Below are 14,300 nucleotides of genomic sequence, written 5' to 3'. Positions count from 1 at the left end.
ACAAAAAGAACACTACACTGTCATCAAAGAAGAATATTCTAGAAAAAACTCTGAGTCACAAGAAATCAAGGAAGAAAGAAACAACTCTCAAAACAAGCAAGGAAAAAGCCCGCCCCAACAAATCAACAGTTATGAGGATTTGAATACCGCAGAAAATAAATCTTCATTTAACAAGCAGATCTCCTAAACCAAACTTCTTCTCCGACTATTTTCAAAAGAACGAACACAACAGATCGCGAAGCTAAGACACCAATGTCCCAAGAACCAGAAGAGATGAAGGAGATGCAAGACAAAGGAAGTTGGAAGACCGTAGAGAAAAGAAAGAAAGCTACAACACCAATCTTGCCAAGAAAGACGAGGAGCCAGACAAGTAAAAATTAAGAAAATTGTAGGTCCGATAGACCAATTTGGTCTCAGTGGACGTTAACCATCATCATCATTATTTTTAGTTTATATAATAGAAATTTAAATCAAACTAAAAAAATAAGATAAATAAGATCATCGATTCGATTTCATTAATAACATTCCAATAATAAAAACAAAATCCTTACTTTATCTGAGAGACAATTTCACAAGGATGCCTTTTACGCGTTTCCTTTGGGAGTATAGATGAGTAATTTGTGATATAACGAGAGACATTCTTACTGTATAGAACGGAAGACAATCTTCTTGTGATATATTTTTAAACTCCATGACTATCAAAAAAAGACAAAAGGGCGACAGACATAAGTCTTAAGGGTAAAATAATTAAATAATTAATGTCGAAAATATAAATTAAAAATTATATAACAAATTTTATATACAATTTTGTATTTTTATTCATAATTTAATTAAACATAACCACACCATATTTAATTAACCACTGCATCGTAGGACTATTATCTTTATTTGTATAAATTTTAAAATCATTTGGTATAAATTTCCATAAATTTCAAATTTTATGATTAATTCAAACATCACATAGATAAGACATAATTTCAAAATTTTAGGATTAATTCAAACATCATCTCTCTAAGATAGAAATACGCCTTTGTATCCAGATTTGCCCTATTGATCTAACAAATATATACGCCTTTCTAGCCATGTTTGCCTAAACTCAGATAAGGCAAAAATTCTTGTGTATTGAAAAAATATGGCAACATAATATGCGAAGAATTAAATTTGTCTCAGCGAAGAGTATAAAGTATATTTACCACTTTACACTGTACAGATCATAAAAACCAATCTGTACACGGTGGGAGATATTTATTCCTGCGTCTGTCGAAATTCAATGGCACTTCAGTGTCAGGGAATCGACCGACTAGTATAAAAGAAGAATGAGTTCCCTGTTGGAATCCATCGTAGGTCGAATCGCAAGCTCAGACCTATAATATAGCCTTAACACTCACGTACGAACAGCTAGTTACTGTTACCTGCTGAAAATCTGATTGAATACGATGAGGAGACCCATGACGAAGGCTTGATCGATTCCAGGCCGCACCACAAGACTTAGAACGTCCTCCCTTAACATGATCTCTGGTTTCGCTACTTGTCGTTTTGCCTGCGCCATTGAACCAGTGAATGAATAACTGTGTGATAGGGATTTCACTAACCCTATGAGAAGGAAAGTTATTTAATAAACCAATTTCGGTTTTATTGGAGAAGAGCAAGCCTGAGCGATAATCTGCCGAGAGGAGCCGAATACTGTGAATGAGGAGCTTGGATTGGAGAGGGATCCCTCGATTTCATAATCGCAAAGATTCGTATTCCGTCTCTTTGTAGGGTTTAACACTACTTTGGCAGAGGGTTTGCTCGAAGAGAGAGTCAATGCCGACTTTAGGACGCTAAACACTGGCTTAGTCCCACAACCATAGCCATCACTTCTGTATGCTTCGCATCGATCGTTGAAAGTTAATCTCTGCTAAACCCACAAACAAAATCAAACCACATATTTAAATCCATAAAATGTTCTCAGATTTCACGATATCGGAATTATAAAAATTTATTACCTTGTGGAGCAAAGTAAGAAGAACGTTTCCTGCAGTATCCATGAGAAAGAGCTGGTGTCTCGGATCATATGCGTAATTATCGACTCTGAATTCCAGGTTTCCAGAGGAATCAAAGACTGTGTAGCCACTGCCATTGAAGACCAGTGATTTCTTCCACACAGTGAAGGTGACGGGAGAATCGTTGTGTGCAACAAACTTGTTGTCACTGATCATCAAAACATGGCCTTGCCGGGGTGAGGGAGAAAGGGAGGCTCCTGGATACAATTGTTGCATCATTCTTTCCTACCAATTTCCTTGGAATATTGATGCCTCTATAATTCCACGAAAGAAAGAGAGCTTGTCGATACAGAGCTTGTGTGGTTATCTAAGTATTTTGTAGAAGCCACTGAATAAGTATTTATTCCTCATTAACGCACATACTGAGATATCCATTCCTTTACATGGCCTGAGACAAGCATGGTCAGATCGATTTTCGATCTTCTCTTCTGTCTGTGACATAATTACCCACTTAAAAGGAGATAGTGCAAGCATATAAGGTCGTTCTTTTCGATGTGTTTTTGTGGTTTTTATAATGTATTTATATTTTGGGTTTTTATAGTGTATTTATATTTTTTTTAATACTGAAAGGAAGAACTATCATTATCATTAAGTTGAGCCTTAATCGAGCTAAGCTTAGCGGTTTTTTTTTCAATTATAGATTCTTAAATGTTTTGAAAATTTTAAACTTTTCAATGTTGATTAGAAAAATAAAATATTCCCTGTGAATATTAATAAACACTAATCAAGATATTTAGTATGCTATGCTAAGCTCAACCCCCCTTAGCATAACTTATTTTTAGAAAAGTAACTCTCTTAAACTTTTTTCATGATGTTTAAGATAAAAGAAAAATTAAATTCACATAAATTAACTGATTTATACCTCTCACACAGATTCATTCACTTAAAAGAAAAATAATTTATCTTCTAAATTTTATTCTCTAAGTACCTTTTTTCAAATTTGATTAAATTTAATTTATCTTTTAAGGAAGAAACTTATCATTCCCATAGTACAAGTGAAACTCATGTGTAAGTTTGGAACTAAACTGTTTTCAACATATTTTCCGAGAAACAAAGCAATCAATCATAACCTAATGATGATAGATGGAAATTTTAATAAATCAGATATTACATCCTGAAAAATTGGAACACGGTTCATGACGCACAAACTAGTGTGGACCCTTTACAGTTCGAAACGCCTAAAAGTGCAACACATTACAGTAAACTTCATGACAACTACATTTAACATGAATGGTCTATTCATTAATGAAACAATTACATATCCACTGAGGAAACAGATAGCGCGCTGCCACATATATATGTGTAATAAAATTAACATAATTTCAATAGTTAAAGCTGGTATATGTCATGACCAGTAATTGAACAGATAACGTAACTCCAACATGTGATTAAGCATCGATAGAATTGCATAAAATATATTTGGTATATTGCATAAATATTAATTGAAGATATAATAAGGTTATAGAGAATATGTTTTAATCTGATTGGGTGTAATGTTTTATATCAAAAAAAACCAAAGTTTTGGGATAACTAAACTTTTATTTTTATTTATTAATTATTAAATTATTATATCATAGTAAGAAAAAATAAAAAAATTCCGCTTTATCTTCGTCGAATCTTTTCCCATAAAATTAAGATGTCCTCTTATACTACTATTCTAGAAGCTTAATTCCTGATACTTTTCTCCGTACAAGAGGCCGGTTGAATATAGTGTGGAACCATTAATCTGCATCGCTGGACATCAGACGCAACACAATATAGACATTCAGACAAGGACATTGAACATGGTTGGTTTGTATAAATAGACATTAATGAGGCAACTTTTAGCCTCGTTTATCCAAATAGAAATTAATGAACAAATAGCAGAGAGGCACATGCAAATGTATGCAGACATTTAGAAGACTACTCTAAATATGATTGGTTTATTTAAATACATAAATGGTTAAGAGCCATCTGCAATAGCTTATAACAAATATTATGGCAAACGATAAATTCTTACGCGATATTGCAAGCAGAACCGTACGTGGAAAAAGGAGTAGGGATGACGAATGTGGAGGAACGGTACCAGTTTGCCATGATTCCAAAATAGCAGCGCAGAACAATGTAGATAGAGTTATTTGACAAGATTAGATAGAGTTCTTTGACAAAATTAGGATGTATTGTTGACTTTTTTTTTTAATCTAGGGTCTAGATTTATTTTAGAGGGAATGTGTTTATCATATGCTAGGTTTTAATGTTTATGGGTGTATGTGATGTGTTAAAGAGTTTGTTACGTTGTATTGATTTTTAATAATTTTTAAAAATCAAATTTGTGTCAGGGTTGTTCCTGACCACCAATTTCTTAGAGACTTTACTTTATTCCAATTCTAATAAATCTTTTCATGATAGATTCTGCATTCTTATTTATAAGACTCATTTATATATAACCAAATTTTATTTAGAAAAATGGTCCATTATTTTTACTAAATTAAAAAAATTAGATGCGTGCTAAGTGGATCTTGGCCCATCAATTTTAAGGGATTTGAGATTATTCCAATTTTAATAAGTTCCTCATTATTATATAACATTTGTTTATAATTCTTTTTTTTCTTAAATTAACCTTTTTATACATGGTTAAGAAGGTAAATGTGTGCATTAGTAAGGCATTCTTCTTATTGCAATAGCTTTTTGGTTATGCAATAGGGTGTAAAATAAAATGGTGAAAAGTAATTTTATTGTTTTTGTAATAAAAAAAGATTTCTCCCAAGGTTTTTCACCCAACTAGGTTTTCCACTTAAGCTTGTGTCTAGTGTATGAGTTAAATTTTATCTTTAAATTTATTTTTTTGCTATTATTTCTTATAATTTGGTATTATATTTGCAGGTGGTGTAAGCTAGGAAATATTGATGGTAATATAATAAGTCATCTAGAGAAGTTAAATTGGGTCAATTTCACCCTCTAGAAAACACAAATGGAGGATATTGTGGTTCTACAGATCAATATTTTCCAATTGAAGTAGTGGCAATGAAACCCTCAACAATGAAAGATTAATCTTGGATGTTGTTGGATAGAAATGTCATTGCTACACTTTGGAAGTGGCTAGAAAAAAGTGTCTAATTTAATGTAGTGAGTGAGGAGACAGCAGCAAGGCTATGGAAGAAGCAACATAATCGTGAAAACCCACTGAAGGTTCTCATAGGAGCCACATTATAAATATGATGCACATTTTAGGTAATGTTGAAATCAAAAGAAAAGGGGACTGAGTCAAAGGGACACATATTCTAGAGTTGGGGGAGGAAGATGGTGGCTTGGGATGTTATGGTTTCTTGTACAAAGAAGAAACTTGAATTTTTAGGATAACCATTGAAGGTTGGATGGTGCAGGAAGTTAATGAACTATTTCTTGAAATTAAATGGGTTGAGGAAACATACCTAGGCCCATGCTTTCCTGAAGAAACACAACAAGAAAAGAGGACAAAAATTATGAAAGGATACAAATAACAAGGAGGCAATAGTAAATAATGTTGACATAAATGCAGGCTAGGACTAAGAAAGGAAAAGAAAAAGGAAGAGGCCATTCAAACAACATAAGGCATGGGGACACAGAGGAGGCACACAACATTTGAGTTGGGGACACCCATTCAAACATAGGAGAATTTTGCATTGGGAGAGATGATAAAATCGAATTTATTAACTAAATGACTCTCCAGGTAAGATACATGTAGAATGTACAAACACTCACACAATCTATTACATTCAATAAAGAGAATAGCCTATTACATATAGGATTTTTCACAGTCAAGTGGTTTGAACCACTTCCTGAATATTAGGATTTGAGATCTAAAGTTAGACTCTCAATCCTATCATCACCATAACAGTAAACTAAGTTTGGATTTCTCCATTAATTCTAACACTCCCCCTTAATGGAGAAATGGTTCACTACAAAACTCAAACGACATACAACACTTGCTAGTCTCAGTATCAGCTAGGCTTACAATTAAAAACATGAAACATCTTGGTAACAGAGTTTTCATCTTAGTTTTCTTGCTGCAGAGTCCATACTTGTTCAATTTGAGTTGAGGTTTCATCTTCACTTTCCTCGCCATGAGATAGTGATGTATCATCACCTCATTTCTTCCCCTGTGAAGGAAAACCTGAATTCTCATTCTTGTCCTCCTCAGAATTATGGCAGGCTTAATAGGAGAATTTTCGTTCTGACTATTTCTGGTGTCAACTATCTAAACACCAGCGATGAATTATTCACCATTCATTATTGCAACTTCTGTGTTGACTTCATAAATACATGATGTTTCCAGCCATGCTTCCAGAAACTTCAATTCTTCTTCAAAATTCGTTGTTGTTTCTCACCTCCCAACACCTGCACAAAAAAAAATGTTACATTTATAAAGTGGACCACATTTACTTTCATAATCCTTTTGCTTTAGGAGAGCTTTCATTTCACCATCTCTCCCTACTTCATCCCTTTCTACTGTCATAGTTATGCCTTCAGCCTCTTCACTAAGTTCTGCATGCATCTTCTACATTTGATATGTATGTGAGGATAGGCATTCCTTCTCACCAAATAGTAATTCGTCAATAAGATGTTTTTCAATCATCAAATTGATCCACTCATCATGAGGTATATAAGTCTCATCAAACTTGATTTCTGCATCAGGAAAAATTTCGGGTTCTACAATAATGGATGTGTTTTCATCATCACAAATTTCAATTATAGACACACATTCATCACCCATCATTGCATCTTCAATTTTACAATCAAATATGGGATCATCATCAAGAGCAATATCTTTAGCATCATTGCCCTCATTCAAATAGTATTTCATCTCTAAAACAACCCATAAGAATTTTTTACTAAGAATCTCTCCATATTCATATATTATGTTGAGTATGATGTTGTCATTTACTGCAGATGTTATAAGACTTAATATTAATTCATCTCCACTATCATTAAACACATATTCAACATAATCCAATAAATTTACTTTCCATAGTACTATTTTTATTTCATTTGCCTGGCTTTCATAATTCATACCTGAAAAAGATGGTAAATCTGGCATTAACCATTTAATAATCTCACCAAATTCCAAATCTACATCTTGATCAGCAACTGGTCCATCATTGTCAACCTGAAACAAATCACAAAATTTTGCAAAACAATATTTTGCACTTCTCCACTCATGCTTTCTCCTAAATTTCCTTCCAGACTCCTTCAATTTACTTTGAAGACCCATTTTCTTCTATTATTTTCTCCCTTGCAAGAACACTTCAACCAAGAATAGTTCGCTGCCCACTGCACTTTTCTCGGGGCATTCAAGTTGAAGTCTTGGCATATAAATTCGCCGATATTGAAGGGTTTCTCAGCAGAATTCAGCCTTTCTGCTGAATTCAACCTCTCTAAAGAATTGAAGCACTTAAACAGTCCTGGAACGTCAGCCAAACTCGTTGTGCCACTGCGTCCACTAATTCATGCATCCACACTCCAAACAAAGTTGCTACCACTACATAGATCCAAAGGCATGCCTAGCTACTCTCATGCAACTCCAAACTAATCCAGCTTCCAATCTCAACACAGCTTCAGCTACCGCCTGAACTGCGTCATCTTGGCTAATAATTTTTTTATACAATTTGCCCACCAGACCTAATAGTTGCTCCTCCTCATTCTAACTGAGGTTTATAACACGGATACTAGTCCAACGACTCACAACCTCTGCAATCTACTTAGGTCCCACAAATACTTGATGATAACAATTTAAAAATTTATGTATGGCCTAGAGATCTCACCATTTGAATTCAAATGTGGAATCTGTGTGGCAATTACATTGGAAATATGACAACCAAGTGTACACTCCTCGTAATGATGTGAGTGAGATACTATCAAAACAAGCAATCAACTGATCGAATATGACTATCAATGGAAATAGAGAGCTCGATTATAGTGGATAGGGGCTAGGAGGAAATGAAATAATTTAAACTCAGTCAAGATCTTGCTCTGCACAGCCACGATCTCCTTCATGCAACCACAATCTGCTTCTGCATCGATCCCAAACAGCAGACAACACACTTCTACAAACAACGTATCAACCTTCTTTTTTTCATAGACTATGGGATTAGACCTATGCCCCACATTCATTGCTCATCCACATGGAAAGGCTAGTGCGAGTTCCTCTCTACCTCGCAGCATCCCTCAGGTAGGTGCAAGCTCCTTACGGCGACGTTCTTGTAGCCTTCTGCACAGTCCTGGCAGATGGCAAAGCCACTCCACGCCTCCTCTTCACTAGATCCGCCAATGATCTCCACGCTATTGCTACAATGCCCACACATGCGACCTTCAGATCAGTCGCAATAGATCCAACTGAGCCTTGCCTCCTTAGATATTTACCTCAGATTTTTGCGCAACCACCAATACTTGGCCTCCCACGGGAAGGCACTGCCACAAAGCTTCCACTGCGCTCGAATCACAATAGTCTTAGTCGGCCTCCCTACTCAACGCAGGTCTAGCTGGCCACATCCACATAGCCTCTATTGACCTCTTTGCAGCCTCAATCAGCCTCCAACGGTGATCAAGCCTTCTTCAGGTAGGTGCGAGCTCCTCTCTGCCTCTTCTTCTGTCTGTAGATCCAACCAAAAAGCCAATTTGGCCTCCACTGTTGCGCCTCCTTACCAACCACGCCCACGTCTTTCACACACGCTGTCTGCAAACAACCTTACACTGATCAGTAGCGATCCAGCCTCTTCCTTGGCCTACTTGGCTTCCTTGAACAATCTCAACCTCCACACCTTCTCCTCGCAGCTATGTTGGCGATCTGACCTCTTTTTTGTGGCCTCTCCAAACGATTGCACAAGCACCTCTTTTACACAGCTATTACTGCACTCTTCTTCAGTGATCAATCCGAAGTCATCCACCATGCAGCTATGATAGTCTCCTTGGTCAAAAAAATTCAGTCAACATTTTTCACGTAACTTCCAGGCACACATAGCCTTAATCTGCCTCCAACAGTGATTGGACCTCCTTCTACTCAACGTAGGTTCAGCTGGAAGCTTCAGCAGTCAAGCTACCTTCAATCATGTGCAGCATCACCTAGCCCATGCAACATGCAGCTTCCAAGACACCATGTTGCCCACAGAAAGAATCTTCGCTACTATTCTCCTTGAATTCATGACTAGTCGCAGATGTACACGGGATTCCTGCGAGGATCGTCATAGAGGTACATCACAATCCTGCGACGATGTGAAAACGAAAATCCGCATGAAGAGTTCAAGTGTATCGTTGCAATCCCTCTTCAATTTCTCAACAACTCATCGCAATTACTCTTCAGCTTCCTAGCGACGTTGTATCATCCCACAACTCAGTGTACATGCCTCTCTTTCCTGCAACTCTGATACCATGATAAAAATCGAATTTATTAGCTAAATGAATCTCTAGGTAAGATACTTGGAGAGTGTACAAACACTCACACAATCTATTACATTCAATCAAGAGAATAGCCTAGTACATATAGGCTTTCTCATAATCAAGTGGTTTGAACCACTCCCTAAATATTAGGATCTGATATCTAAAGTTAGACTCTCAATCATATCATCACCATAATAGTAAACTAAGTTTGGATTTTTCCATTAATTCTAACAAGAGACCCATTTTAGCTCTTCATAGAAAGGGAATAGGGACCTTTTTCTTGGAGGCACATCGAGAAGGGGACTAGAATCGATCCTCTTGTAGAAGCATTTAGTAAGTAGCGTTGAAAAGAAAAGAAGAGAAGGTGATCATTTCTTTGTGCCTGGAGGTTGTGGGTTGAGTTTCTATTCTCTGGAGCCATGTGATAGTTTGGGGTCACTAGAGGCTATGGGTTGAGATAGGATCCTTGGAGCCCTGTAACATCTCAGGTCCTTGGAGGCTGTGGATTGAAAGAAAGGTCTTTGGAGCCCTGTAACAACTTGGGTCCCTACAGGCTGTGGGTTGGGATGGAATCTTTGGAGCCATATAATATTTTGGGTCCCTTAGAGGTTGTGGGTCAAGATAACGTACTTTGAAGCCATGTATCAAATTCTGAGAGTCAACCTTAAAGAAAAAGTAGAGGAATACTTGATGAAATACTTTTGTATCATTCTTGGTTGGTACAGTGGATTCTAGACACCCTAGAATGGGGTGAATCACTATTGGTACACTTGGGGATGAGGTTTGGCACCTTTGGAAACCTTGTGCTAGAAGAGAAAGAAGCAATTAGCTGGTGGGATTGAGGAAGGAGGTCCTATGGAGTCCCTGTTTCAACATCTAGTGTGTAGTCCTAGAAGGAGGCATCCCCCCCTAGACACTGGAATCTAGCTGAGGGGTGAAAACTACAAGTAAAAGTGCTTGTAGTTGTCTAAGGTTGGGTGGACAATCCTTGTCCCAGTCTCAATTGCCTTGCAAACCTAAGCATAAGTATATATGTATGTTTTCTTACCCTTAATGAATGATGTTGCATTGTTGTTAATATTTTTCAACTCAAGGATTGTATTTGTGCTATTAATGCTTCTATATTTGGTGCATCTTGGTAGGTAAATTTCACTGATATATGTGTGTGTGTGGCTGGATCTAGAAGAAAATTTTGTGTGATAAAATGTTGTTGGAAAACACAGTGTATCTGATGCATAAGAGGTGCAATAGACCACATAATAATAATGTCTTAGCTATAGATCTGAGTTGAACATGAATCTAAATGAAATGCTAAATTGTGTTAAGAGTAATACATTAATAAAGGTAAGATAACTCCATGATATGTTACAAATCATAATCAAAGCCATCATAGCTTGAAATGACCCTTGAAAAGAAGTGGGTTCTGAGACCCTTTATTAATATACAATTTATGTGGAAGACCCCATGGCTATTATTTTTGTTTCATCTACAGAATCAGTTTCCAGATCTTGTTGTGTAGTTGAAGTAACCTTTTCATTCTCCTTCTTATTATAATTTTTGGGTCTCATCTTAGGATGAAGTTTCCAACAGTGGTCTTCATCATGGTCTTCTTTAGAACAATGTTTACATGTGATTTTTTCTCCTTCGTTCCTGATCAAAGCATTCTTGTTATCTTTACAAAAAATCTCCTTATACTTTTTCTCCATACTTAAATGACTTCTCACTAGCTTCTTCAGAAACATTTTTCCCTCTTACCTCTAAGTGAGTTTCTTGTACACAAACTTCATCTAGTTTTATAGGGTTAAACATGAGAATGTATATCTCAAGTAACTATGTAATCCTCCAATATATTTGAGTTAGATTATCTTGTGAGGATAAATCTATACCTAAAATCAAGCTCCTTTTCTAAATTCTTGAGTATAACTTTGTACATTTTGACGTTTAGCTTGCCTAAAGGTTTGCCAATCCATAATAGCTTTATGCATGTATGCTAAAGGATAAAATTGCCTTCTTATTCCAACAACAAAATAATTCCAAGAGGAAAAACCTTATCATGTTTCTTCATGTCCTCCTGAGTTTTAGCTTCACACCAAACAAGTGTTGCGCCTTCCAATCTAAGAGAAGCTAGATGAATCTTGGTTTCATCATCCTTCATTCTTTGTATGCTACAATTGAATTCAATATTATGAACCCAATTATCCAATTTCTTAGCATCTATCTCTCTATAATACATAGAAAATTCAAAACTAATGTCAAGCTTAAGAAAAGGAGTTTTACCATGTCGTTTTGGAGAATTTCAGGGTGTTTTTGAAAGGGTAAAAGAAGTTGAATATGAGGAAGAAGAAGAGGATTAGGATGCTAAAGGTGAAGGTGGTGGTTTGTCACCATTTCCTCCATTCCATTTTCGAGGTTTGTCTACTTTTCCTCCATGTCCCTTTGGAGGTTTTGAGATCTCTCCACACAACCGTACATTCCTCTTTTCATAAAGAACCCTAACCATTTCAGATATCTCAAAGAATTCTTTTATAAAAATTCTTTCATCTCCAAACATCCCTTCAGGGCCTTCTTCATGTGCCACAACTATTGAAGCTTGAGGTGTGTTTGTTCTCCTTGAAAAAATTTGAGATCTTGGCTCTACAAGTTCTCCTTCTCCTATTTTAAGTTTCAACCTTGTAATCATAAAAAAACACTTGCAAAAAAATAAAACCCTCACAATAACGTGATGCTTTGATATAAAAATCATAAGTAATTGAAAACTCAAGGCGATATACAAATTGCAAGTGAATTTTATATGTGTTCTAGGTAATATATAAAGTTAATAAACACATTAACAAGTGATTTTTAAACACAATTAATAGCCAAAGAAAGACGATAAAATATTTCAGAAACACATAACAACAAAACATGATAAAGGAGTTCACCCCTCAACTAGGCTACATCTCTTGATCTAGCTTACAATGTAGGGCCTCTTTAATTATGCTAAAAAATATGTGTTTACATGAATTTGCAGTGCTCAGAAAACAAATGCCTCCAATGGATCCACAACTATCAAAAACTCCCATCTGGGTTCTTTCTGCACCTCATTTGGCAAAAAATTGAGAAATTTATGCTTGTTACAAGTTTTTGCCAAATTTCGTAGCTCATCATCCTACAGTTCGACCCAAATTTGGCTTTTGCAGCCCCAAACCCTAAACCAACACACAATTATGGCCTACAACCTCGACGAGAAAAAAATGTAGGATAGTTAAACTGCCCATTAATAGCTAGTTTTGAAATTTGCGGTTATGTGGTTGCGCATTAGAGAGAGTTATAGGCCTTTCTTCTCGGGGTCATGGGCTGAAGGTGCACCTAATTCTAGTTGTGGCATGGTCTCATGGGCGCACATGTGGTCTAGTGCTAGCCCCCTATGAGTTGTCACACTTACACCTCCATGCACCTAGTTTCATGGCTCTTATATGAACCCGGGGTTGGCCCATTTTCTGTTGGCGTGTGCATGGTATTATGCCAATGCCTTGTCACCTAGGTATGACCCCATTTGGCTTCCCCCCAATCATTCTGCCTCCAGTGGTGGGTTTTGGCTCCAGTAGTGGGTTTTATGCGAGTGTCAAGACCTATGGACCAGGCTAGGCCCTAGCCCGAAGTCCCCCCTGCCATGGTCCTATGGCTATGGGGTGTGGCCAATGGCTAACACTTAGCCTAGCCCTTCCCCCAAACATGCCCACCATAAGCTTTAAATGTAGCCCATTTACCATATATGTTATGTCTTATGTGATGGCGTGTTGGTTAGGCCTTGTGTTCCATGGTGCTAGGTCACAATTTTGACTCTTGTTGCTACTCAAACTCCATAAGAAAAAATTAGACCACCCTTGGGAGGCCACGTGGCTACCTCCGGTTGGCACACATGGCCCTCCCCCATTGGTCCTCCAATTACACAGTCAACCCATGACATAATAAAAAATAATTTATGAGCCAATCAAAAAGGGACACATGTAAACCAAAAATTGGCCCAAATTGTGCATAGTCAACTATCTAATGATCTTCTTAGTCAGCATATGAACTACTAACCAGGTGTACCTACAACCCAACATTTAAAATTTTAGTTGTTTGGCAATTCAATCAAAACATGATACCAAGAGCATACAGTATCGGTTTTTAGTGAAATGAGTTGCGTTGGATTCAGACCGCCGAGATCTATCAAATGGTGTAAGTTTCAAGCGCTTTTGAGCACTTTTAATTTTGAGCACTAAATTGATCCCCTGGATGATCTATAGGACTTTTGGATTCCTAAATGAAATTTGAACTTTTATATGACTCTTTTTTCCACATGTGAATCTTGGACTTCCACACATTTACACTTTGTCATTTTCTTAAAAATACATCATTACATTCCACATGATGATGTGGCAAGACACATGGACACATATGACATTGTGTTGACGGTTGTAGAAGTAACAACTTGATAATGATTACATGGGCTTCATCATGATGTGACGATGCCAAGCTACTCTATTTGTTATCTCTTTGACTTCTTTGTGATAGATCTGATCAGTACTCCATCTTCATGAAATATCTTCTTTTCTCTTCATCTTCACCCTCCAAAGGGACCTAGTTCAGAGTTGGAATATTTTGAGTCATCATGCAATGTCTTCATTTTTTCATGGTCCAATATTTGCTTCATCTCTTCATGATTGTTCTTCTTTGTGTTTCTTGTTTGAAAGCACTTCTTTACTTCTTCTCCTTGAGATATTCCTTGAGCCTTTCCTTGCTAGGTTTAGATCGTACACCTTCCAATGAAGTTCACTCATGGCAAGGAAATATTAGTCTTAAAATATTTTATCCTATCTCTACTTAACTCATGGAAGA

General features: G+C 36.7%; 1 protein-coding gene across 1 annotated transcript in view; it reads right to left on the bottom strand.

Annotated features, from left to right (window-relative positions):
* Positions 1–2,264, bottom strand: part of LOC149175524 (protein LURP-one-related 5-like) — a 31,916-nt gene extending 29,652 nt beyond the window's left edge. The window contains exons 1-3 of the mRNA XM_089421156.1: positions 1,989–2,264; positions 1,652–1,897; positions 1,413–1,540 (exon numbers count right to left, since the gene is read on the bottom strand). Coding sequence (XP_089277282.1) covers positions 1,413–1,540; positions 1,652–1,897; positions 1,989–2,264 — 650 coding nt within the window. The remainder of the gene's footprint in view (positions 1–1,412; positions 1,541–1,651; positions 1,898–1,988) is intronic.
* Positions 2,265–14,300: the final 12,036 nt, after the last annotated feature.

The sequence above is a fragment of the Pinus tabuliformis genome, chromosome 4_1 (assembly GCF_031772625.1).
Source record: "Pinus tabuliformis cultivar Carrire ecotype Pingquan chromosome 4_1, CPIR1, whole genome shotgun sequence".
In the NCBI taxonomy this organism is placed as follows: Eukaryota; Viridiplantae; Streptophyta; class Pinopsida; order Pinales; family Pinaceae; genus Pinus; species Pinus tabuliformis.
Note: the sequence above shows the minus strand (reverse complement) of the source record. Positions and strands in the feature narration are given on the sequence as shown.